The 25,464-nt window shown below is 42.6% G+C and overlaps 1 protein-coding gene and 1 long non-coding RNA gene across 5 annotated transcripts in view; one reads left to right on the plus strand and one right to left on the minus strand.

Moving 5' to 3' along the window:
- The window catches only part of LOC115136960 (contactin-4-like), a 165,910-nt gene that overhangs the window by 52,928 nt on the left and 87,518 nt on the right, over positions 1-25,464 (minus strand). For all 3 annotated transcript variants that reach the window (XM_029672915.2, XM_029672896.2, XM_029672906.2), the window contains exons 6-11: positions 24,662-24,865; positions 19,217-19,319; positions 18,707-18,891; positions 15,597-15,736; positions 2,128-2,257; positions 332-482 (exon numbers count right to left, since the gene is read on the minus strand). In XM_029672915.2, the coding sequence (XP_029528775.1) occupies positions 332-482; positions 2,128-2,257; positions 15,597-15,736; positions 18,707-18,891; positions 19,217-19,319; positions 24,662-24,865 (913 nt within the window). The remainder of the gene's footprint in view (positions 1-331; positions 483-2,127; positions 2,258-15,596; positions 15,737-18,706; positions 18,892-19,216; positions 19,320-24,661; positions 24,866-25,464) is intronic.
- Positions 14,505-25,003, plus strand: LOC135575145 (uncharacterized). 2 transcript variants are annotated; one of them, XR_010465718.1, is made up of 4 exons: positions 14,505-14,584; positions 15,640-15,800; positions 22,746-22,860; positions 23,299-25,003. It is a non-coding gene; the product is annotated as an uncharacterized LOC135575145 (long non-coding RNA). The 2 variants fall into 2 exon arrangements; XR_010465716.1 differs by having other exon boundaries at positions 22,746-25,003.

Here is a 25,464-nt window from a genome sequence, read left to right on the forward strand (position 1 = left end):
GCAAAATTAACACTGGCCTACGGGAGTCTACATCTGAAGCAGGTAGGTATACAGACAGAGACGTTACTTCCAATATTTATTTTAACCCAAAGCTGGATATAAAATATTAACAGTCAAGGAGGGACTCTGTAACATTGAGGAATACAATCACTAATATGACCAGATATATAATACCAAGCTACAGAGGCGGGAAAGGTAAACATACAGTAAACATAGCCTCCAGGGTACCATACCAGAACAAATCCCACAGTAACCCCAGTGTTTAGGAAATCAACCCCATTATGAGAGAGGGATTACCTAATAACGAGAGAGAGAGAGATTGTTTGCTTACCTGTTGCTCTCTTGTAGAGTCTCACTGCCCTTCCTCCAGGAGATCCCACCCCAGGGGGACATTTTGGGCCTGCACTCCATCAGCACATCTCCTCCCTCCTTCACCATTGTGTGGCTCCTCAGCTGGCTCTGGGAGAAATCTGGGGCAACAGCTAAGACAATACATGCATGTTAAAAACTCAACACTTCCCTTCCCCTTTACTTTTTATGTTTAACTTTCAACATGTATGACATGAGCGTAAAGACATGAGTTTATCCTGAACACATGACCTGAACTAGGAGAACCTCAGGGCCTTAGTATACTGGGTCCAGAGTCTTTACCTGGTGGTGTCACAGGAAATAACAACATATAAATCAAGGGAATAGTTATTGTCATTAGCCAGACCTAGAGATGGTCATTGTCATTGGCCAGACCTAGAGATAGTCATTGTCATTGGCCAGACCTAGAGATAGTCATTGTCATTGGCCAGACCTAGAGATAGTCATTGTCATTGGCCAGACCTAGAGATAGTCATTGTCATTGGCCAGACCTAGAGATAGTCATTGTCATTGGCCAGACCTAGAGATAGTCATTGTCATTGGCCAGACCTAGAGATAGTCATTGTCATTGGCCAGACCTAGAGATGGTCATTGTCATTGGCCAGACCTAGAGATAGTCATTGTCATTGACCAGAGCTAGAGATAGTCATTGTCATTGGCCAGACCTAGAGATAGTCATTGTCATTGACCAGAGCTAGAGATAGTCATTGTCATTGGCCAGACCTAGAGATAGTCATTGTCATTGGCCAGACCTAGAGATGGTCATTGTCATTGGCCAGACCTAGAGATAGTCATTGTCATTGACCAGAGCTAGAGATAGTCATTGTCATTGGCCAGAGCTAGAGATAGTCATTGTCATTGGCCAGAGCTAGAGATAGTCATTGTCATTGGCCAGAGATAGAGCAGGTCTTAGCCAGTGTAAACAAGGCTCAAGGAGATTACTAAACTCCACACTAGACATAGAGTGAGTCAAAGGCAGACATGTTGAAAAAAAGCACAAAACAAAAAAATAATTATGCAATGGTACGTTATCTGTATAACCCCTAAAGGTTTTAATACACCCTTGCATGGCTGCTGTCTACTTCAAAGTGAGGCGTGTAATGTGTTGAGTAGAAATGGCAGGGAAGGAAGGAGAGTGCAACACACTGCACTCCTTAAAAAACAGGGAATCCTTTTCTCGGCTAAGAAAAACAAAGGGAAAATGTCATGTCTGTTTTGCAGCTCAAATTAGTTCTGTGATGATCATCTCATTTTCTCTCCAGGATCCTCCCTTCCTTTGCTTTTATAAAGCACTTCAATTAGTGCCAGGGGCTGTCAATGACGTTTTTACCTCCTCCACGTTTAATTCAACCTGTGAACTTTGGCTGTGTTGGATCTAATTCCAATCAATGGCAAAATGATGATGAAGAGTGGTGGGAGATGGGTTTTGAGAGGGAGAGCTGAAGGCCAGCCCTGTGCCAGGGAACAGGGTCCAGAGGAACAGGACTGACAGGGCAGATGGGTGGGACTGGGGAGCACAGTGGCATGGCCATACATCAACAGCACCCCAGTGCATTCATCTTTTAATGAATGCCTTTTAATTAGGAGGCAATCACAGAGAAGCTAGAGGTCACACTGCGATGGTAGAGAGCGGAAAAACAAACTACCTATGACACTAAAACATGCACACAACAAACGTGCATACTGTACAACATACAATACATGCACCGGCATGTAGGCTGTCAGGCACGTACACCCACACACCTTGTATTGCCTTACCTATGACTTTGAGCTCTGCATTGGAGTAGACCTCCCCATGCTTGTTTCCAGCCACACATTGATACATTCCAATGTCGGACAGCGTCAGTCGGCTGATTGACAACAGCCCATTGGCAACCTGTATGCGCTCCTATGAACAGAGAGACAGAGACATGCTTTTTGATATGCCTTATTGCGATTGCTCATTTACATAAAAGCATGCAGCCAATGTGCCAGTGAATTATAGTGTGGCAGTGACGGACGTGGCAATAAATCTAGGTTTTCATCACTAATGGAGGGAGGGGGTTGGGTGGAGGGAGGCAGGCTAGCAGAAAATGACCCTAATCAATCTGCATGTTTATGAGAGTGGAATAAAACCATGCCCTATTTATATCTCTGGCTGCACCAATGGACCTGTTTCCCCTTCAGCATGAGGACTGGATGTGAGGATTAGGAATATCTTATCAGAGCTATGCTGCATGTGAAAATTGGTTTCCTGATAGGTACAGTGTGCCCTATACATACTAAGTACTGTATGTATGCTGTTATGTACACCGCAGATCCCACACTGCACTGAGCCACTGTGAATAGCAGATTCCTGCCATCTTAGTGAAGGAGATACAGCTCTTGTGACTGTCCCGTCAAAATAAACAGGCGTATTAGCCTGGGTTTAAGTGGGTTTAATGCACTAAAACCCAGACACTTAGCATCTTTATCGTCAAGGTATGTTTACATATTTGAACTTCAGCCACGCCATACATAAAATCAACCACACACCCATGCAATCTCCATAGACAAACACTGGCAATAGAATGGCCTTACTGAAGAGCTCAGAGACTTTCAACATGTTACCATGCCACCTTTCCAACAAGTCAGTTGATCAAATTTCTGCCCTGCTAGTGCTGCCCTGGTCAACTGTAAGTGCTGTTATTGTGAAGTGGAAATGTCTAGGAGCAACAACGGCTCAGCCGTGAAGTGGTAGGCCACACAAGAACGGGACTGCCAAGTGCGTAGAACGTAAAAATGGTTTGTCCTCGGTTGCAACACTCACTACCGAGTTCCAAGCTGCCTCTGGAAGCAATGTCAGCACAATAACTGTTTGTCAGGAGCTTCATGAAATGAGTTTCCATAGCCGACAAGCCTAAGATCAAAATGGAATGGTGTAAAGCTCGCCGTCATTGGAATCTGGAGCAGTGGAAACGCGTTCTTTGAAGTGATTAATTATGCGTCACCATCTGGCAGTCCGATGACCAAATCTGGGTTTGGCGGATGCCAGAAGAACGCTACCTGCCCCAACTGTAAATTTTGGTATAGGAGGAATAATGGTCTGTGGCTGTTTTTCATGGTTCGGGCTAGGCCCCTTAGTTCCAGTGAAGGTAAATCTTCATGCTACAGCATACAATAACATTCTAGACAATTCTCTAGAATGTTATGGGAAGACCCTTTCCTGTTTCAGCATGACAATGGCCATGTGCACAAAGCGAGGTCCATAGAGAAATGGTTTAACGAGATCGGTGTGGAAGAACTTGACTGGCCTGCACAGAGCCCTGACCTCAACCCCATCAAACACCTATGGGATGAATTGGAACGCCGACTGCGAGCCAATCCTAATCGCCAAAGTGCCCGCCTCAGTGCCCAACCTCACAAATGCTCTTGTGACAGAATGGAAGCAAATTCCGGCAGCAATGTTCCAACATCTAGTGGAAAGCCTTCCCAGACGAGTGGAGGCTGTTATAGCAGCAAAGGGGGGTGACCAACTCCATGTTAATGCCCACGATTATGGAATGAGATGTTCGACATGGAGGTGTCCACATACTTTTGGCCACGGAGTGTCTATTCCCAGAACGGCATTAAAACCGACACCAGTTTTTAAGGGTAGGGCTTTTTGTCAGTGCACTTGGTGCTACATGCTCCCCGCTTCCCTTCATCTCCTCTGTTTTCAAAAGGCCTACCATTAATGTCATTAAAGCACATTTCCATAGGGGTGTCAGCTTGGTGTGGCTCCAGTCTGACGGGATTAAGGTACTGTCACATGAAAAGAGGAGCTGTCCTCATTGAAACATCAGTAGCTAAGCCCGTGTTTGAGCAGGTCGCGTTGTGAATTTTGATGATGCTCAGTGACTTGCTGCTAGCTGGATGCACAGAGGCGAATGTGCCTGCTGGCGAGAACGGCAGAATGGTGGTGGCTTATATCGGTCTTTGTGTGGAACGCACTCCATTTACGGCTTGCTATTAATTAAGCATGACATTCCTCTTAAATCAGCAGTTTTTCATGCGGGGACCTGGGGGGACCATCTGCACAACTTCTGCTGAATGGAAAATGATTGGCAATGTCATTGCCGACACTACCGGGTCACTTCATTTGATATAGGAGAGTATAAACAGCAAGCCGTGTGACTCGATTGATGTCACAAACAAACGTCTGTCATGGCGGTTTCTCAGATGCATTGAATTTGGTGTTTAATTGTTGTCCGTTTCGGCTGGTATGAGAAATACATTTGCATTACTGACAGTATCAGAACTATTCATACCCTACTGTGTGCCCATGCACTTTAACTACTGACCAAACTTGGGAAGTTAAGTTACACTTTTTTTCAATAGTCCCATATAGATGATCTACAGATGGACATACTATCAGCAAATGATCTGCCGATAAGCAACTGCTTGCTAAGGGAAAGGTTAAGGTTAAGTTTAGGTTTAGAATAAGGGTTAGGGTTAGTAGATACTGTAGTCAGTTGGAATGTTGTTGAAAGGTATCCTAATGAACATCTACAAGCCATCCACTTGGGATTAGCCAAATAAAGTGTCATCGGAAGTTATTTGAAAAATGAAGGTAATATCATAAGCTATTGCAGCTCAAATGTCCAAACGAGCAGGAGAAGCAGAAAAGGTCCCCATTGATTTACTGTAATGAATCACTGCGCACGGTACATCTTCCCCGTTCCTGCTCTCCCTCCATTAGTTATTAGATTGATGAGGCTGCACCATTTGATGGGGACATTTCAAACAATGGACCAACTCTGCTTGATTCATCTATTAATTGAAGTGCATTACTAATCCTCCCATTTATTATGTCCATATTAAGGAAATCCTACTCCAAAATGAACACTGTCACCTCTTATCACAGATACTGTAGGGCTGTGGCGGACATGACATTTTGTCAACGGGTTATTGTCATGCAAAAGGTGGCCAGTCTCACGGTAATTGACAATTAATTAACATAAACACATTTAGCGTCTCCAGGCGTCCATGCATGCAATACGCATACAGGTCTCTGATGCCTTTGGAACATCTACATTTAAAAAAGTAAAATAAATCAGTGTAATGCACCATCAAAATAAATGCATTATTTATGTTAGGCAGGATTAAAGAAATATGATACTGTATGAAGAAAATGTCATTCAGAAGAACAAAATATAAGTTGGCCTACTGTATGTTATCTGGCAAGATATGTCCTGTCTCATTTATTTTTGTATTATATGATTTTATAGTAAGAAGAATATACTGTGCCTACAGAATGTATTCATACCCCTTGACTTTTTCCTCATTTTGTTGTGTAATGGATTAACGTGAGATTTTTTGGAGGGGAGGGGATATTCTGCAGAACCCTCAGCACCCCTACAGTGTCTTGCAAAAGTATTCATCCCCCTTGGCAATTTTCCTATTTTGTTGCATTACAACCTGTAATTTAAATGAATATTCTATATGGATTTCATGTAATGGACATACACAAAATAGTCCAAATTGGTGAAGTGAAATGAAAAAAATAAAAAATAACTTGTTTTAAAAAATTCTAAAACTTAAAAAACATAAAATTGGTGGGTGCATATGTATTCACCCTCTTTGCTATGAAGCCCCTAAATAAGATCTGGTGCAACCAATTACCTTCAGAAGTCACATAATTAGTGAAATAAAGTCCACCTGTGTGCATTCTAAGGGTCACATGATCTCAGTATGTATACACCTGTTCTGAAAGGCCCCAGAGTCTGCAACACCACTAAGCAAGGAGCACCACCAAGCAGGCGACACCATGAAGACCAAGGAGCTCTCCAAACAGGTCAGGGAAAAAGTTGTGGAGAAGTACAGATCAGGGTTGGGTTATAAAAAAAATATCCAAAACTTTGAACATCCCACTGAGCACCATTAAATCCATTATTTAAAAAATGAAAGAACAAGGCACCACAACAAACCTGCCAAGAGAGGGCCGCCCACCACAGACCAGACAAGGAGCGCATTAATCAGGGAGGCAACAAAGAGACCAAAGATAACCCTGAAGGAGCTGCAAAGCTCCACAGTGGACTTTGGAGCATCTGTCCTTAGGACCACTTTTAGCCGTACACTCCAGAGCTGGGCTTTACGGAAGAGTGTCAAGAATAAAAAACATTGCTTAAAGAAAAAAAAAAGTTTGTTGTCCTTAAGCCATTTTGCCACAACTCTGTAAGTGTGCTTGAGGCCATTGTCCATTTGGAAGACCCATTTGCGACCAAGCTTTAACTTCCTGACAGATGTCTTGAGATGTTACTTCAAAATATCTACATAATCTATTTTGTGAAGTGCACAAGTCCCTCTTGCAGCAAAGCACCCCTATAACATGATGCCGCCACCCCGGTGCTTCACGGTTGGGATGGTGTTCTTCGGCTTGCAAGCATCCCCCTTTTTCCTCCAAACATAACGATGGTCAATATTGCCAAACAGTTCTATTTTTGTTTCATCAAACCAGAGGACATTTCTCCAAAAAGTACAATCTTTGTCCCCATCTGCAGTTGCAAACCATAGTCTGTTTTTTTTATGGCGGTTTTGGAGCAGTGGCTTCTTCCTTGCTGAGCGGGCTTTCAGGTTATGTCAATATAGGATTCGTTTTACTGTGGATATCGATACTTTTGTATCTGTTTCCTCCAGCATCTTCACAGGGTCCTTTGCTGTAGTTCTGGGATTGAGTTGCACTTTTCGCACCAAAATACGTTCTTTTCTAGGAGACAGAACGCATCTCCTTCCTGAGCGGTATGATGGCTGCATGGTCCCATAGTTTTTATACTTGCGTTCTATTGTTTGTACAAATGAACTTGGTACTTTCAGGCATTTGGAAATTGCTTCCAATGATGAACCAGACTTGTGGAGGTCTACAATTTTTTTTCTGAGGTCTCGGCTGATTTCTTTTGATTTTCCCATGGCACTGAGTTTGAAGGTAGGCCTTGAAATACATCCACAGCTACACCTCCAATTGACAGAAATTAAGTTACCCTAACAGAATGACATCATTTTCTGGAATATTCCAAGCTGTTTAAAGGCACAGTCAAGTGTATGTAAACTTCTGAACCATTGGAATTGTGATACAGTGAATTATAAGTGAAATAATCCATCTGTAAACAACTGTTGGAAAAATTACTTATGTCATGCACAAAGTAGATGTCCTAACCGACTTGCCAAAACTATAGTTTGTTAACAGCTGATGTAAGAAGGCTATATAAATACATTTGATTTGATTGAACAAGAAATTTGTGGAGTGGTTGAAAAACGAGTTTTAATGACTCCAACCTAAGTGTATGTAAACTTCCGACAGTATGTCTGGCGCATACCCAACACCTCTCATCACCCGGGAACACCATCACAGTGAAGCAAGGTGGTGGCAGCATCATGCTGTGGGGATGTTTTTCATTGGCAGGGACTGGGACACTTGAAGGAATTGAAGGATTGATGGATGACGCTAACAGTGAAATTCTTTGAGACTGAGACGGAGGTTCACTTTCCAAATGACCCTAAGCATACTGCTAAAGCAACACTCAAGTGTTTTAAGGGGAAACATTTAAATGTCTTGGAATGGCCTAGTCAAAGCCCAGACCTCATTCCAATTGAGAATCTGTGGTATGACTTAAAGATTGCTGTACACCAGTGGAACCCATCCAACTTGAAGGCGCTGGAGCAGTTTTGCCTTGAAGAATGGGCAAAAATCCCAGTGGCTAGATGTGCCAAGCTTATAGAGACATACCCCAAGAGACTTGCATTTGTAATTGCAGCAAAAGTTGGCTCTACAAAATATTGATTTTTTGGGGGGGAGAATAGTTATGCACGCTCAAGGTTTCAGTTTATTTTGTCGTATTTGTTATTTGTTTCACAATAAAAAATATTTTGCATCTTCAAAGAGGTAGGCCTGTTGTGTAAATCAAATGATACAAATCCCCCCCAAAAAATCCATTTTAATTCCAGCTTGTAAGGCAACAAAATAGGAAAAATGCGACGGGGGGTGAATACTTTCGCAAGCCACTGTACATCCCGTGGCTATGATTCAAACTGTTCAGGAGTGTGCTTAACAAATGTGCTTAAACAAGTCACATAATAAGTTGCATGGACTAACTCTGGGCACCTATTGGTAGATGGGTAAAAAATGTAAAAAGCAGACATTGAATATCCCTTTGAGCTTGGTGAAGTTATTAATTACACTTTGGATGGTGTATTCACTACAAAGATACAAGCACCCTTCCTAACTCAGTTGCCTGAGAGGAAGGAAACAGCTTAGGGATTTCACCATGATACCAATGGTGACTTTAACATGGTTACAGAGTTGAATGGCTGTGATAGGAGAAAACTGAGAATGGATCAACAACATGGTAGTTAATCCACAATACAAACAGAGAATAGAGTCGGCCCAAGAATTGAACCCTGTGGCACCCCCATAGAGACTGCCAGAGGTCCAGACAACAGGCCCTCCGATTTAATTACACTGAACTCTATCTGAGAAGTAGTTGGTGAACCAGGCGAGGCAGTCATTTGAGAAGCCAAGGCTATTGAGTCTGCCGATAAGAATGTGGTGATTGACAGACTCGAAAGCCTTGGCCAGGTCGATGAAGACGGCTGCACAGTACTGTCTTTTATCGATGGCGGATATGATATCGTTTAGGCTCGAAAACCAGATATCGCAAGCTCGGAAACCAGATTGCATAGTGGAGAAGGTACGGTGCTCGGTGATCTGTTTGTTAACTTGGTTTTCAAAGATTTTTAGAAAGGCAGGGCAGGATGGATAGAGGTCTATAACAGTTTGGGTCTAGAGTGTCTCCCCCTTTGAAGAGGAGGATGACCGCGTCAGCTTTCCAATCTTTGGGGGATCTCAGACGATACGAAAGAGAGGTTGAATAGGCTAGTAATAGGGGTAGCAATAATTTCTCTCAGATAATTTTAGAAAGAGAGGGTCTCGATTGTCTAGCCCAGCTGATTTGTAGGGATCCAGGGGGCTTGAGCAAGTTTCTGCAGGGGGTGGCCCGGGTAGGGGTAGCCAGATGGAAAGCATGGCCAGCCATAGAAAAATGCTTATTGAAATGATCGATTATCATAGATTTATCGGTGGGGACAATGTTTCCTATCCTCAGTGCAGTGGGCAGCTGGGAGGAAGTGCTCTTATTCTCCATGGACTTTACAGTGTCCCAAATTTGTTTGGAATTAGTGCTATAGGATGCAAATTTCTGTTTTGAAAAAACCTTAGCTTTCCTAACTGACTGAGTATATTGATTCCCGACTTCCTGAAAGTTACATATCGCGGGGGCTATTCGATGCTTATGCAGAACGCCGCAGGATGTTTTGTGCTGGTCAAGGGCAGGTCAAGGTCAGTCACGTCTGGGCTGAACCAAGGGCTATATCTGTTCTAAGTTCTACATTTTTTGAATGGGCATGCTTATTTAAGATGGAGAGGAAATCACTTTTAAAGAGCAACCAGGCATCCTCTACCAGGATACCCAGGCCAGGTCAATTAGAGAGGCCTGCTCGCTGAAGTGTTTTAGGGAGTGTTTGACAGTGATGACAGTGTCTGGGGGGTGGAACAAAAGGGCTAAGGCATATTGAGCAGGGTTAGAGGCTCTACAGTGAAATAAGCTAATAATCACAAACCAAAACAGCAATGGACAAGGCTTATTGACATTAGGGTGAGGCATGCGTAGCCGAGTGATCATAGGGTCCAGTGAGTAGCTAGGCGAGCTGGAGACACGGCGATTCATACAGCTAGCGGGCTAGCAGAAGGGCCTTTGGGGGACATCGCATTACGTCGGCGGATCAGTCGTGATGGATCGGTGAGGCTCCATTTCGGCAGTAAAAGGGTCCAAGGCATTTGGCAAAACCGGTATAGCATTAGAAATTGGCTGATAGACCTCTTCAGCTAGCCGGAAGATGGCCAAGCTCGAGGCTAGCTCCAGGCTAACTGGTGCTTGCTTCGGGACAGAGACGTTAGCCAGGAGTAGCCACACGGATAGCAGCTAGCTAGCTGCGAAGATCCGGTGTAAAGGTTCAGAGCTTGCGGTATGAATCCGGAGATGTGGAGATGTGGTAGAGAAAAAGCAGTCCGATATGCTCTGGGTTGATATCGCGCTGTGCAAACTGGCAGGAATTGACCGGGCTGAGGCTGGCTGATGTCCGAGTTAACGGTGATGACCACAAGCAGTGGATAGCTGACTACTAGCTAGTTAGCTGGCTAGCTTCTGATGTGGGTTCCGGTTCTAAGTGTAAAAATACCACATTGGGTGAGGCGGATTGCAGGAGCGTATGTTCAGTCATTAGATGGGAATTGAGATTAAAAAAATAATAAAAAAATGTATACGAAAAATATACGAAGAAAAAATATGTATACATGGGACGGGACGGGACAAGACAACAGTCTGACTGCTATGCCATCTTGGATTCTAATCAGATACAAAGAAGACTGAGTGGCCGAGTTACAGTTTTGACTTCAATCTGCTTGAAAATCTATGGCAAGACCTGAAAAATGGCTTCTAGCAATGATCAACAATCAATTTGACAGAGCTTGAAGAATTCTGAAAAGAATAATGGGCAAATGTTGCACAATATAAGTGTGGAAACCTCTTAGAGACTTACTGAGAAAGACTCACCACTGTAATCGCTGCCAAAGGAGCTTCTGCAAAGTATTGACTGAGGGGTGTGAATACTTATGTAAATGAGAGATATTCCTGTATTTCATTTTCAATAAATGTTTTCACTTTGTCATTATGGGGTATTGTGTGTAGATGGATGAGAAAAAAACAACAATTGAATGAATTTTGAATTCAGGCTGTAACAACAAATGTGGAATAAGTCAAGCAGCACGAATATTTTCTGAAGGCACTGTAATTGAACTTATCTGAATAAAATAGAAAGGATATTTTTACCATTCCTGAGCTAGTGCTCATTTGATGTTGAGAGTAAAAGTGATCATTTGAAACAGGCCCTATATGCTAGATTTTGAGTTATTTGGCAACTTTAGTTGTGAATGATACAAACCTTAGAATGTCTTAGAAATCAAAACGTGTGCTGCGTGATGCGACTATTGATCATTTGAGAAAGTCTTGCGCTCTGTTCCTTGCCTCAGGCTGCACAAGCTGTTCTCTCATCAAGTGATCATTTTTACTGTATATGTTCACCCATCAGACTATTCTCAATTTAATCTCGTCTTTACCAATATGTCAAATCTGTTTTGATTTACAATGGCCCATTGTCAGATGGGCAGGAACAGGGGCAGGGGGAAATACAAGTCATCTGTATGGACTCGAATAGCGAATGGGGGCCGCTTTACCGCCTGTTTTTTTTTCATCATGCCGGGTAGGCTACTCCATGCATCAACCACTGTTTGAGGAGCATGCAGCCTCTCTCTGTGCAACAGGTGATATTCCACCCAAACTCTGTATGCTGTGGGGTTATCCAACCCTGTTCCTGCAGCCAAACCAAGTGAAATCTGTTCGGGAACATCGATAGTACCATGTTTTCAAAACGAAACATTTCAATAAACTGTTGACAGCCACTCTTTCTGTTCGCTCGAGAATTGAATGAAGGAGAGAGGGGAGGAGATGGAAACGCACAGTGGTGAAATATTCTGTCGCTAAAGGTAATGTGTCAGCCAATTAATTATTACTAGGATATTCAAAATCAAATACAAATTCAAAATAACTGTAGTGAATGTGTGAGGTGAGTTTTAAAAGGATGATACTGTTTTGATGATCAGTTTTGATGTGATATTCTATTGTATTTGCATTGACATCAGAGTGGTGAGAGGGACAATAGAGTGGTAAGATCCAGACCATTAGGACCTGATGGTCATTAGCAAGTTGGGTACTACTAACGCATGCATAAGGGGGAATTACCGTGACCAAACGGTCAAGTTGAATTTGACTGCGGTCATGACTCATGGCTGCCGGTGTGGCGGTAATACGGTCACCGCAACAGCCCTATGGATGACGTGATTGATGTCACAAACAAACGTCTGTCATGGCGGTTTCTCAGATGCATTGAATTTGGTGTTTAATTGTTGTCCGTTTCGGCTGGTATGAGAAATACATTTGCATTACTGACAGTATCAGAACTATTCATACCCTACTGTGTGCCCATGCACTTTAACTACTGACCAAACTTGGGAAGTTAGGTTACACTTTATTTGGATAGTCCCATATAGATGATCTACAGATGGTCATACTATCAGCAAATGATCTGCCGATAAGCAACTGCTTGCTAAGGTAAAGGTTAAGGTTAAGTTTAGGTTTAGATTTAGAATAAGGGCAAGAGTTAAGGTTAGGGCAAGGGTTAGGGTAAAGTTAAGGGTTAGGATAAGGCTTAAGGTTAGGGTTAGGGCTAGGTCAAGGGTTAGTAGATACTGTAGTTAGTTGGAATGTTGTTGACAGTTATAGAACATCTACTGAACATCTACAAACAATCTATTTGGGATTATCCAAAGAAAGTGTTACCGGAAGTTTATATATTTTTTTTAATTAAGCCATAAGCCATTGCAGTCAGCTCAAATGTCCAAATGAGCAGGAGAAGCAGAAAAGGTTCCCATTGATTTACTGTAATGAATCACGACAAATGGTGCATCTTCCCCGATTCCTGCTCTCCTTCCATCAGTGACCTTTAGTTATTAGATTGATGAAGCTGCACTATTTGATGGTGAAATTTCAAACAATGGAATACCTCTGCTTGAGTCATCTATTTATCGAAGTGTATTGCTAATCCACCCATTTATTATGTCCATATTAAGGAAATCCTACTCCATGGGAATTAACACCGTCAATGTGTCTAACCTTTTTACCACAGATATTGTACACTCAGAGGCATCAGATACACATGGTTCCCCAAATATTTGCAGTCAAACTATCCGTGTAAAATGAACCGGCTGAATCAACGTTGTTGTTTCCACGTCATTTCAAAGAAACGACGTTGAACAAACGAGGAATCGACGTTGAACTGACATCTGTACCGAGTGGGATGGTATGAAAATACTGCTTGCAAAAAGTGATAAAAACAACTAAGTAAACGTATCCCTCTTCCATAGAGACAAACAGATGGGGGGGGGGGGGGGGGTAACTCTTACCTACTCTAGTTCTTTCCTTAACCAACTGAGAGAACAAATCATACCATTCCAGCAGACCTTGCAAAGGTTTTTAATCAAATGTGATGCAATGACTAGACAGATTGTTAATTATGCACAGCTGAAGGCAACCCTAATCTGCCTTTATGGGGGAAGGAAAGAGAGAGAGCCTGGTGCTGCTGTTTGGAGCACTGCCACTGGTAACAATAAAATGATCCTGCACCTCTCATTTCTACTACATATATAACATTGAAGGATTGATCAATACCGTCTGTTTTGTTTGTGAACATTTTGTGTAATTAAGAAAATTAACATCAAGTCTGCTTATTTATTACGTCCAAGCTGTGCCTGAGTGCCCACCATCAATCTCCAGAAAATAACCTGGCCACATACTGTAGCACAGGGGACATGGCACGCTCCCATTCAGGGGGTACTGAATAATATTTCCACAAAGCCATACCCTTATCTCCAAAAATATGAGTCGAACGAATAACTTTCCATTTGCGGTCTACACTGTACAGTGTCTAGGTAGTGTTCAGCTCTCATTACTGTGCTCGTGATGGGTCATTTGAGGGAGGCACGGGGACATGGTACAGGAGGTCCCAGGATGCATTGTGGTCAGTGTGTTTATAAGGGGCTGGCTAAAACAAATCTAGGATGTGTTTCAGATGATGTCAGTGTGGTTGTAAAAGGCTAACCTCCTTTTTCTCCGTTGGTGGTACAGGATTAATGACTGCACTCTGGGAAGAGAGATTTACCAGAAGTTTACGGTGGGTCTTATATTATGGCGCTCAGACAAGCATACAATTGTTTCCTTGTTTGGAGTTTGGTCTCTTAAAGGTGGACTCAGGGATGTGACGTAGATGCAGAAGGTAAACAGCATAGTGGGTCAACTTCCGCAACAACTAAGAGCGTTGAAGCGCGAGGCTCAACCTCTCTGCTGTTTTGGTGCCCTGGCTACCACGCTGTAACAGCGTGAAGCGAACCCGTGCACATGCGCAGATACCGTGTGTGACTTTGTGAGAGCGAAGTGTTGCATCTCGCTCATCTCAATATCTCCGGCGCTGCTCGTGGCAACGTCATTTCACTGCGTCTACCTTTAACAAACCAGCTTAGTAGACACTTTCAGGATATTGTAAATCCTGTAAGGTAAGTGGTGTTCTGGGGAACGGAACAGTTTAAAGCCATGTTCTGGGGAATAAAGGTGATATCTAGCCAAATTGTGTTTAGATTTCATTGTTTTTACTACCAAGTGCACCAGGGACTCATATACTGGGAAAGAGAGGCTGAACAAGCCAAGCAGGAAATACACTGCTTTGTCAGTACAATGTTTATTACAGTAATTGAAGTTCATAAAACTATCTGCATTGGGTATGCCAGTGAAATGAGAATCATGTCTGTTAGGCACAATGCATTTATCTGTTGTATCATCCTGAATCAACTCCAATTCACTCCACTGTGAGCTAAACGCAGAACTACAGTAGGGCACTGGAAACTTTCAAAGTGTACCAGTAAACTACCAGAATTTTGGTAACTTTCAAGGAATATATGGCATTTTATCAGATGACATCTAGTGGTCTTTTTGGGTGCTTCAGATTATTACAGGTGTCTGTTATTATTTCTGGCTGTCTGTGTGGCCTTATCACATGCAAAATAGAACTAAATCTAATAAGATCATTTTAAAATAAACATTTGAATGACAGAAGCTGTAAAACATTCTCCTAAATATAAACCATCAACTTAGTGAATACCATCGCTGTTTAATATGAGGGTTTCAACCAAGGAAATATCCTTTATATTATTTTACACACTTCTTTTTACTTTGTCAATATGTCTTTGTTGTAAATGTTTTGGCGCCGAACTGGAGGCAGTTGTGAAGTAATACAATAGTTGTACGAGCTGCGGATTGATTTGAAACTAATTAGATTGGATGCTTTTTTAATTAGGCTATTTTCTCTTGAACCATATGGTCTACCTAGTAGAAACACATGGACAATATGGACACAGATATAACAAATGAATACTATATAAATAAATAATTAAAAAAGCATTCATGTATAAGCTACCATAAATTGCCATGCATTTTAATTACCAAATTTACCAAAGATTACAGTAACTTTGGTAAATGACCAGTAGTTTTGCCACCCTATGTAGATCTAACCTCCAGTGACTCCAGGTTCTCTCCGTTCTTCATCCACCTATAGGAGGGCTTGGGCTTTCCAGTGGCCTTGCATTCCCACACCAGAGAGTCGTCAATGGGCTTCTGCACATCCTGGGGTTTCTCTATCAGATGTGGAGGGGCTGCATGGTCAAAACAACATGGCTGTGAATTAGAACATTCTCATACAGATCCCATTTCTCGCAGGTAAGCCTGTACTCCTCTAACTTCAAGAACAATGTGGAGTATTTTGAAATCCCAGACAGTTGATCCTGCGCTGAAATTATTATGAGTTATGTATCGTTGCAAATTGACTACAGAACCCAAAAATACAGTAAATGGCATAAATGGTATATGACTATCCTAGTTTTAGGTTATGTGTGCTGCTGAGACAGTGAACAAAACAATCCAGATGTATTAGTGTATACATGGGTGGGTAGCACATTGCCATAAAATACCTCTACCAAAAACCATTCAAGTAAATGATGGTGGAATTATACAGGAGCTTTATTGATTCCTACAGTAGCTTCCAAGTAACTCATGACTGGTTAACAAATTAGCAAGGGGGGAAATAAGGAACATAAACCCGCAGATTTACTGTCCTCGTAACTCTCCGTGTTGTGGATGATGTGTAGGTCAATCCGCCATCATCCTCTATCACACCAGGTCATTGTCACGACAAGAGTAATGGCACACTATACATTTCCATTACGCAGCATCTGACTAATGCCATACTCCCCGACTGACCTTTGAGGTGACTTCTCTGTAATGGTACATACAAATCCAACTCTAATTGGGTTCCTGCTTCAGCTCAGCTTGCTTCCAAGAAATTCGAGATAAAACAGTTACATTTGCAATTGCTACTGCATTTCTATCCCCATAACTCCTGTGTGTATTCGATGTGGCGCATGTGTGTGTGAGAGGAGAGAGAGAAAGAGAGCGAGAGAGAGAGAGAGAGAGAACGAAAGAGAGAGAGAGAGAGAGAGACATAGGAAACAAATGAAAAAGAGAGAGCGGGTCTGTTTGTGTGGTCTGTGGGTCTGTGTGTGCGTCTGGGTATTAAGAGGTTAGCCAGTGTGTGTTTTGGACAGAAGTGCCCCTAGACGAGATAGCAGAGAGAGGTACTCTGAGACTCCATTATCACCAGTCATTTAGCATCACATCCATGCCAGCGCAATCTTAGAGAGAAGCCTACTGGTCATGCTCCACCCTCTCCACCTTTCAGGACCCCTTTGTTGTTGTTGTTTTTAGCCCTCTGTCACTCCATCCTTCAGCCACTGTGAACGTATCGACTCTCAGTCACAGACCACCAAATGAAAGCGGGCAGCCCATCCTCGGCTGCATCAGGCCCAGTGTTCACACAATCAGCCCAAACATTTCAAATCAACCAGCTAAAGCAAAGAGGGAGATTGGAGATAGGCGATAGGGGAATCAGAGTGAAACTGACACAGGGTTTTTATATTCATGGCATTATCTTGGGATACTACTTACTGTAGGAAAGTATTAAATACACTGCAGAGGCAAATTGTTGATTCAAATGGCAGTCTATATGCATAGTTAGTTGTATTTAATTAGTTGTATTAGGCTACTTTTTAGATGACATTCAGATGGAATAATGCGCAACATTTCCCCATTTGATCCCAAAATGCTCTCTCCAATCAAGAGTAAAACAACAGACATTCATTTGAACGTAGCTTCGACTGACATGAAAGGATAATTACCATTCACCTTGTTAAAACACAAGACGTGCAGAACCCTATTAAAGCATTGACATCTAACTACTAAGGACACAGTGATCAGCAGACTCTCAGAGTTAAATAATGCCTTCAGCTCTTTCCTAGGCAGAAAGCTGAGGCTTTCGCAGCTTTGTGACTGCAGGTTGTAGCGATGTACACGAGATACACTTATCGATTCCCTGATTCTCACACACTGCTGACAAATGTCTCAAAGGCTTAATTCCAAGGGACTTCAAAATAAGAATACAGATATGTTTTATCAGAGAGAGAGAGAGAGAGAGAGAGAGAGAGAAATCAAAAGAGGGCAGACCTGCTGCTAATTCGGACAAACCATCCCCCCATAGCTCACAGCCAGAGCGACGCTGCTGCTGGGTTCCATTACAGAGAGGTGCAGGGAGCTTTTAGCAAGACACCTTGTAAATAATGGCAAATTGTTTAGCGCAGACAATGAGTAATTTGTCAAATATATCATAAATATTTACCCATACTAAAATAGATGATCTGTATGGACGTACGACTGTTATCATCTGCTGTGCTGTTTTGTTATTACCTCATGTTATAATGCATACAGCTATGCTGTATCTCATTGCCGCTACCATAGCGAACATACTTTCATATCATTAGTCCAGCCAGCCATGTTAGTTTTCAGTCTTTTCCAGCATCTGTGAGGGATTCACATGGTGTGGAATATAAGCAATTAATTAAACAACAAGTGTAAGAAAACATTCATGGAGCCCGACGAGCTATTCTTGTAAATGGGTTCTTAGGCATGCAGTATAGAAAGAGTCCAGAAGGGATCAATGTCAGTGGTACGGCTAGCCACAAATAAGACAGACATATTCAGCAAACTACTACAGTACATTTGCCATTTAGCAAAAAGTCATTTTCACCTTGTCAACTCGGGGATTCAAACCAGCAACCTTTCAGTCACTGACACAACGCTCTAACCGCTAGACGACCTGCCACCACTCCCCATCCACTTCATCCAGATGCTGCACTGCAGATAATTCATGGGGTATATGTGGCCCTGGTCTAAGTATGCAGTATAAGAGCTTTGATCTCCAGTTAAGTTGGATGTCAATCATGATGCCATCTGTTGGAGCCCAATACAAGGTCACATCCAAGGTCTCCTCATTCACATCATCGCTGCTTTAATCTGGATCAAAATATTAAAGGCATATTGGCCACCAGGGCTTTAATCATTTGGGATGCGCTGTTAAAACGATGCTCCCCCATGCAAAGTGGCGGCGCCGCAGTTGATTACCAATCGCTGTTTTAAACCCAGTAAGGTCTCCGTTTGATGCCTCTCAGTCTAAGCGAAACTGACACATGAAGCCATCCCTGGTTCAAATATTCATGTGGTTCAGGATCACCTACCGTAGAAAGAGAGTTTTCCTTTTACAGTGTTCCTCCCCCTGGAGTTCTCTGCCACACACTCGTATGTGCCCGCGTCTTCCTGCTGGAAATAGGGGATTTCCAGGACGCCACTGGCTTTCCTCACGTCCACCTTCCTAGAAAAGGGGATTCCGTCCATTCTCCTCCAGTTTATGGAGGGGACAGGGCTGGAGAGAAGAGTAATGCAGAGAGGTAGAGAAACCTTGGAGCATGTTCATACAAACACAAATCATTGTAACATCGCCACTGTACTTAACCTATATGGATTCAGTGGATTTGACAGAAAAAAGTAGGGCATCACTCAGCTAGTGAACCAGGAGGAGTCTCACACGGCCCCAACTGTACCAGAATTCTCCGATTTGCAGCCCGGCCTCAATCAGGGCAGGGTTGGAGGCATGCAGTGAAACATGAATACTATCATGCTGTTTGTTAATAACCTTCTGCTTTTCATGTATTTGTGTGCCTGTTTCATCAAGCCCAAAGCATACTTACTTTCCTAATGCAAAACACTCCACTTTCACTGTTGATCCTTTGGCTACATGGACAATCTCTGGAAACTGAACTTCGATCTTTGGCTCGTATTCACCCATTATACCTGAGGAGAGAAATTCACAACCAATTACAAGAAGGCAAAAAAACAAAAAAAACAATGTGGAAACTGCTGATATGTCGTTTCCTACATATGTCCTAAAAGCGATTACCATCATACATCTGAGAAGTGGTTATTTTGGAAATCCACTAACAGGTTTTCTCATTGCTGCTGCTATTCTTTATCTGCAATCCTTTATCACATTTCCAAAGGTTTCTCAGCCCAAATGAGCTCTTGATATTGCGAGGCAAGTGTTATCTGGAAGGTTCCCTGACTGACCGTGAAAGCTCATTCTCATCCGTATCTCCATTTTATAATACTGCCAGGTATCCAAGGGCCTATCAGCCATGGTAAATGAGACCACTGGACGAGGCTCTAATGGTCTTATACGCAGGGATTCAGCTGGGCTGGGTCCTGCTGGGTCCGAGACCCGCCACCTATGATCCAAATGAGAGCCAGGCGGAGCTGAGACCTGGTACCTTTGGTTATGCTAATGTTTTATTCTATAATGAAACATGTGTTGTCCATATTTAATTTTCCACAGCCAACAACACAAGTAAGCAACAGCAGAATCAGACAACCCCATAGTAGAATAGTTAACCTATTCAATTGTTCAGCCTGTCGCTTTCTATTCAAGAAAATGATATTCCTTCCATTCCTGGGCTCCTGAGTGGCGCAGCGGTCTAAGGCACTGTATATCAGTGGTAGGGGCATCACTGCAGACCTTAGTTCAATTCCAGGCTTTATCACAACCAGCCGTGATTGGGAGTCCCAGAATTGGCCCACTGTGGTTAGGGGTAGGCCGTCATTGTCAATAAGAATTTGTTCGTAACTGACTTGCCGAGTAAAAATATAGAAACGTGACATGTCTATTTTAATACAGTCTAGCTCAAACATTGATAATCATTGAAAATTGCAACCTATTTTGAAGGTGGGGACGCAGCTGCTCCATTTGCTCCATCACTCGGGTGCCTATGAGCATCATCATTTTATCATCATTTTATCTGAAACATTGAATTTAGCCCTCCTGCTATTAGCCCATAGAAATGCATGGGAAAACAGAGAGTCCAAAAAATACATCAAAAGGAAGCATGTCTCATAGAGACAAACTGAGAACACCATCGTGTTTAACCAGTTCTCATACCATGACCTTTAGGAAGGGGACACAGGCTAATGTGACCTGTGTGACTCTGGAGGGTTCATTATTGGCATCTCAGCAGGTCTGGTGCGTTGATAAAAAAAACAATAAGTTAGAAATGAAATAAAAACAATCATGCCTTCTCATGCGGCATCCTACAAAATAGCATGCACTAGAAGTAGTGATTCCAGACGATCGGAGATCCACTGTCGTGGAAACCTAACTGTCAAATGCTGCTGCTGCTGCTTCTGCAGAGTGTTGTAATCTAAACAATTCCCGCCTGACTGCTTAGATACACTCAGTGTAATGTACTGTAATTCTGCGATACTACCCGTGGCAATATTTAATGATACATAGACTGACTACACATACAGTAAATGTTTCCCTTGATTCAACCAATTGTAGTTGTCTTAAAGACCATATTCAACAGGGAGGCTTCATTTACTCATGTTCATACCTAAGAGGGATGAATTAGTAGTTAGTAGTGGTTTTCATGCTAGCATAAGGTACTATAGTTTGCTGTACTTGCGCCTGACATATTTGCTAGATATGGTTCACAATCAGTAGATGAAATGTCAGGAGTATTAAAAACTACAATACACTACCATGAATAGATCACACATAACAGAATTGTATCCCTGCATGGTGTTAAACATTAGTTAGATAAATAATTATTCCTGGGACAAGAAAGCCAACAATTAGATCACTCTCAGACAAATGACCTTTCCATTGGAGAGCCTTTGATAAGGCCAGCCTGAAGCACCAAAACCATTGGCGAGTGGGCTATCTTAAAGTTGCAAAGAAACAGCTAATTAACCTTTGGAATTAATTTGTATTCCTTAAAGGCACAGTGCAGTCAAAAAAAAACGTGATTTACCTGTGTTGTATACACTCAGTGGACAGTTTATTCGGTACACCACCCCGTTCACAAAAATGGTTAGCTCATACAGACAGTGAGTCATGTGGCCATGGCTTGCTATATAAAGCAGGCTGACCGGGATTCAGGCATTCAGTTACTGTTAAATTGAAGTATAGAACGGGCAAAACAAGTGACCGAAGCGACTTTTGCCGTGGTATGATAGTCAGTGCCAGGAGTGGCGGTTCCAGTTTCTCAGAAATGGCCGGCTTCCTGGGCTTTTCACGCACAACAGTGTTTAGGGTTTACAGAGAATGGTGCGACAAGCAATAACATCCAGTCAGCAGCAGTCCTTTGAGCGAAAACAGCTCATTGATGAGGTCGAAGGAGAATGTCTGGAACCGTGCAAGCTAACAGGCGGGCCACAAACAGGCAAATAACGAGGCAGAAACAACAGTGGTTTGCAGAACGGCATCTCATCGGTCCTTGCCCTGGATGGATTATTGCAGCAGAAGACCACACCGGGTTCCACTCCTATCAGCTAAAAACAGTAAGAAGCGACTCCAGTGGGCACGCAATCACCAACACTGGACAAAGGAGTGGAAAAACATTGCCTGGTCCGACGAATCCCAGTTCTTGTTGCATCATGCTGCGGCAGAATCAGGATTTGGCGTAAGCAGCATGAGTCCATGGCTCCATCCTGCCTGGTGTCAATAGTACAGGCTGGTGGTGGTGGTGTAATGTTGTGGGGAATGTTTTTCTGGCACACGTTAAGTCTCCTGATATTAATTGAGCAATGTTTCCATGCTCCAAAGAATTCAGGCTGTTCTGGAGCTAAAGTGAGATCTGACTCGGTACTTGATGGGTGTACCTAACAAACTGACCTCTGGGTGTCTATATTTCCACAATATGACATTGGAATAATACTGTGAAATTGTGAAAATTATGACAATGCCTTTTTAGTGTAAGAGCTGTTTGAAAAGAGCACCTGAAGTTTCAGCTTGTTTTGGTGGGATGGAGTTTTGGGCTTCCATGGTGACATCACAATGTGGTAAATTAGTTAATAGACTAATAAGAAAGAGAGTCTCAAACTCTGCCAATAACAGCTCATTGACAGTTTTCCTCTCCCCACTTAGACCACTTCTAGACAGACTTAGCAAAATGTTAGCTTGAGGAATTGTTCTCTGCTACTTTCCTTTTACCAATTTAATTGAAAACAATCACAGAAAATGTACTTAATTATTCAGAAATGATTTGATATTGAGATAAAACGACTGCATTGGACCTTTAAAATCACTGTCCTACTTTTTGTTTTTTTGTTTTTTTGTTCTTCTTGAATGGCCTTGAGCAGATCTTTCACTCCAACTGTTTAGGCCTCAGTTATAAACCTATGAAGAAATACCAGTTAATCAATTAAATTACAATTTGTTTGTCTCAGCTCAGCATTCAACAACATAGTGCCCAGAAAGCTCATCACTAAGCTAAGGACCCTGGGACTAAATACCTCCCTCTGCAACTGGATAATGGACTTCCTGATGGGCCGCCCTCACGTGGTAAGGGGAGACAACAACACATCTGCCACGCTGATACTCAAAACGGGGGCCCCTCAGGGGTATGTGTTTAGTCCCCTCCTGTACTCCCTGTTCACACACGATTGAGTGGCCAAGGCGACTCCAACACGATCCTTAAGTTTGCTGACGACACAACAGTGGTAGGACTGATCACCTACAACGATGAGACAGCTTATAGGGATGAGGTCAGTGATCTGGCAGTGTGGTGCCAGGACAACAACCTCTCGCTCAATATGAGCAAGACAAGGAGATGATCTCAGCCTCCAGTATTTATGCTGCAGTAGTTTATGTGTCGGGGGGGTTAGGGTCAGTTTGTTATATCTGGAGTACTTCTCCTGTCCTATCCGGTGTCCTGTGTGAATTTAAGTATGCTCTCTCTAAGTCTCTCTTTCTCTCTTTCTTTCTTTCTCTCTCTCGGAGGACCTGAGCCCTAGGACCATGAGTCACCTGACATGATGACTCCTTGCTGTCCCCAGTCCACCTGGCCGTGCTGCTGCTCCAGTTTCAACTGTTCTGCCTGTGATTATTATTATTTGACCATGCTGGTCATTTATGAACATTTGAACATCTTGGCCATGTTCTGTTATAATCTCCACCCGGCACAGCCAGAAGAGGACTGGCCATCTCACATAGCCTGGTTCCTCTCTAGGTTTCTTCCTAGGTTTTGGCCTTTCTAGGGAGTTTTTCCTAGCCACCGTGCTTCTACACCTGCATTGCTTGCTGTTTGGGGTTTTAGGCTGGGTTTCTGTACAGCACTTTGAGATATCAGCTGATGAACGAAGGGCTATATAAATAAATTTGATTTGATGGTCGTGGACTACAGGAAAAGGAGGGCCGAACATGCCCCCATTAACATCGACGGGGCTGTAAGTGGAGCAGATCGAGAGTTTCAAGTTCCTTGGTGTCCACATCACCAACAAACTAGAATGGTCCAAACACACCAATACACTAGTGAAGAGGGCACGACAACACCTTTTCCCCCTCAGGAGACTGAAAAGATTTTCAGATACTCAAAAAGTTATACAGCTGGTATGGCAACTGCTCGGTATCCGAACTTAAGGCGCTACAGAGGGTAGTGCGTACGGCCCAGTATATCACTGGGGCCAAGCTTCCTGCCATCTAGGACTTATATACTAGACAGTGACAGAAGTCCCCAAAAATTGTCAAAGACTTCAGTACCCAAGTCATAGACTATTTTCTCTACTACCGCATGGCAAGCAGTACAGGAGCACTAAGTCTAGGTTCAAAAGGTTCCTTAACAGCTTCTACCCCCAAGCCATAAGACTGCTGATCAATTAATAAAATGGCCACCCAGACTATAACATTGACACCCCCCCTTTGTTTTTACACTGCTGCTACTCTCTGTTTATTATCTATGCATAGTCACTTTACCCCTAGCTACATGTACAAATTACCTCCACTAAACTGTAGCCCTGCACATTTTCTCAGTACCGGTACCCCCTGTGTATAGCCCCTGTATTGTCATATTATTGTGTTACTTTTTAGTTCATTTTTTACTTTAGTTTATTTAGTAAATATTTTCTTAACTCTTGTTTCTTGAACTGCATTGTTGGTTAAGGGCTTGTGAGTAAGAATTTCAAGGTAAGGTCTACACCTGTTGTACTCGGCGCATGTGACAAACAACATTTGAATTGAATTGATATTCAAATGTGATGGTATTTGATCACATTAAATCGCACAAGGGCCAGAAAAGGAACACATGACCTAGAAATATACTGTTTGATAAGGGTTGTAGTAGAGTTGCTGTAGAACTGGATCTCACCATCACTGCGCAGCACCAGAGGAGTGGGCGGGCCTTGGACCCTGGTCTTGGTGACCGTGTTGGTCACCACACAGGTGTAGTTGCCCACATCAGAAGGCTCCACTTTAGCGATGTATAGATTTCCAGTCTCCTGGGAGATAAAGCGACGCGTGTCCTGCTTCACAAATGAGGGGTACTCATTAAAAATCCAGGAGAACGTCAGATCTGTGGAAAAAGGATGACATTTTTTTTTTTTTTTTTAAACGTGTGAGATCAAATTAAATCTAAAATTACACAGGGGTTAGAGGGTCAAGCTGACTCTCCTTCTTATTAAAATAATATCACGTGAAAATACAGAAAATACCAGATTTGTCCATGGTTTTTCAGACTGGAGTTGATTTGATGGTGTAGCAGGTGGGTGGTGTTGTGGTTCAATCACCAGAGAGCTACACACTAGGGTGAAAATGAATGATGTTCCAAGTGTGAGGAGTTACCATATGCTGTAATTATCTGGACACACTTCAACATGAATGTTGTTTGTGTGGCAAGGTTTCTTCTGTAAACAAACGTTTCATTTGGACAAAAATCTGTGGACACTTTGTAGTTAACACACGGCTTCAAGATGAAGATGTTCTTATAGCACAGAGTTGGACAGTAACGTGACCAAAAATACTAGGTACATTTTACGTTAAGTAAGCTTTAAAATAACTCATTACCACAATGGTACAAATAACAGTACAACATACAGTATACAGGACATTTGTAGGATCACAGAGCAAGCCAGGATCTCAGCTCTTCTATGATTCTCAGGATAACGAGTGTCC

The sequence above is a fragment of the Oncorhynchus nerka genome, linkage group LG2, assembly GCF_034236695.1.
Source record: "Oncorhynchus nerka isolate Pitt River linkage group LG2, Oner_Uvic_2.0, whole genome shotgun sequence".
NCBI classification, from domain to species: domain Eukaryota; kingdom Metazoa; phylum Chordata; class Actinopteri; order Salmoniformes; family Salmonidae; genus Oncorhynchus; species Oncorhynchus nerka.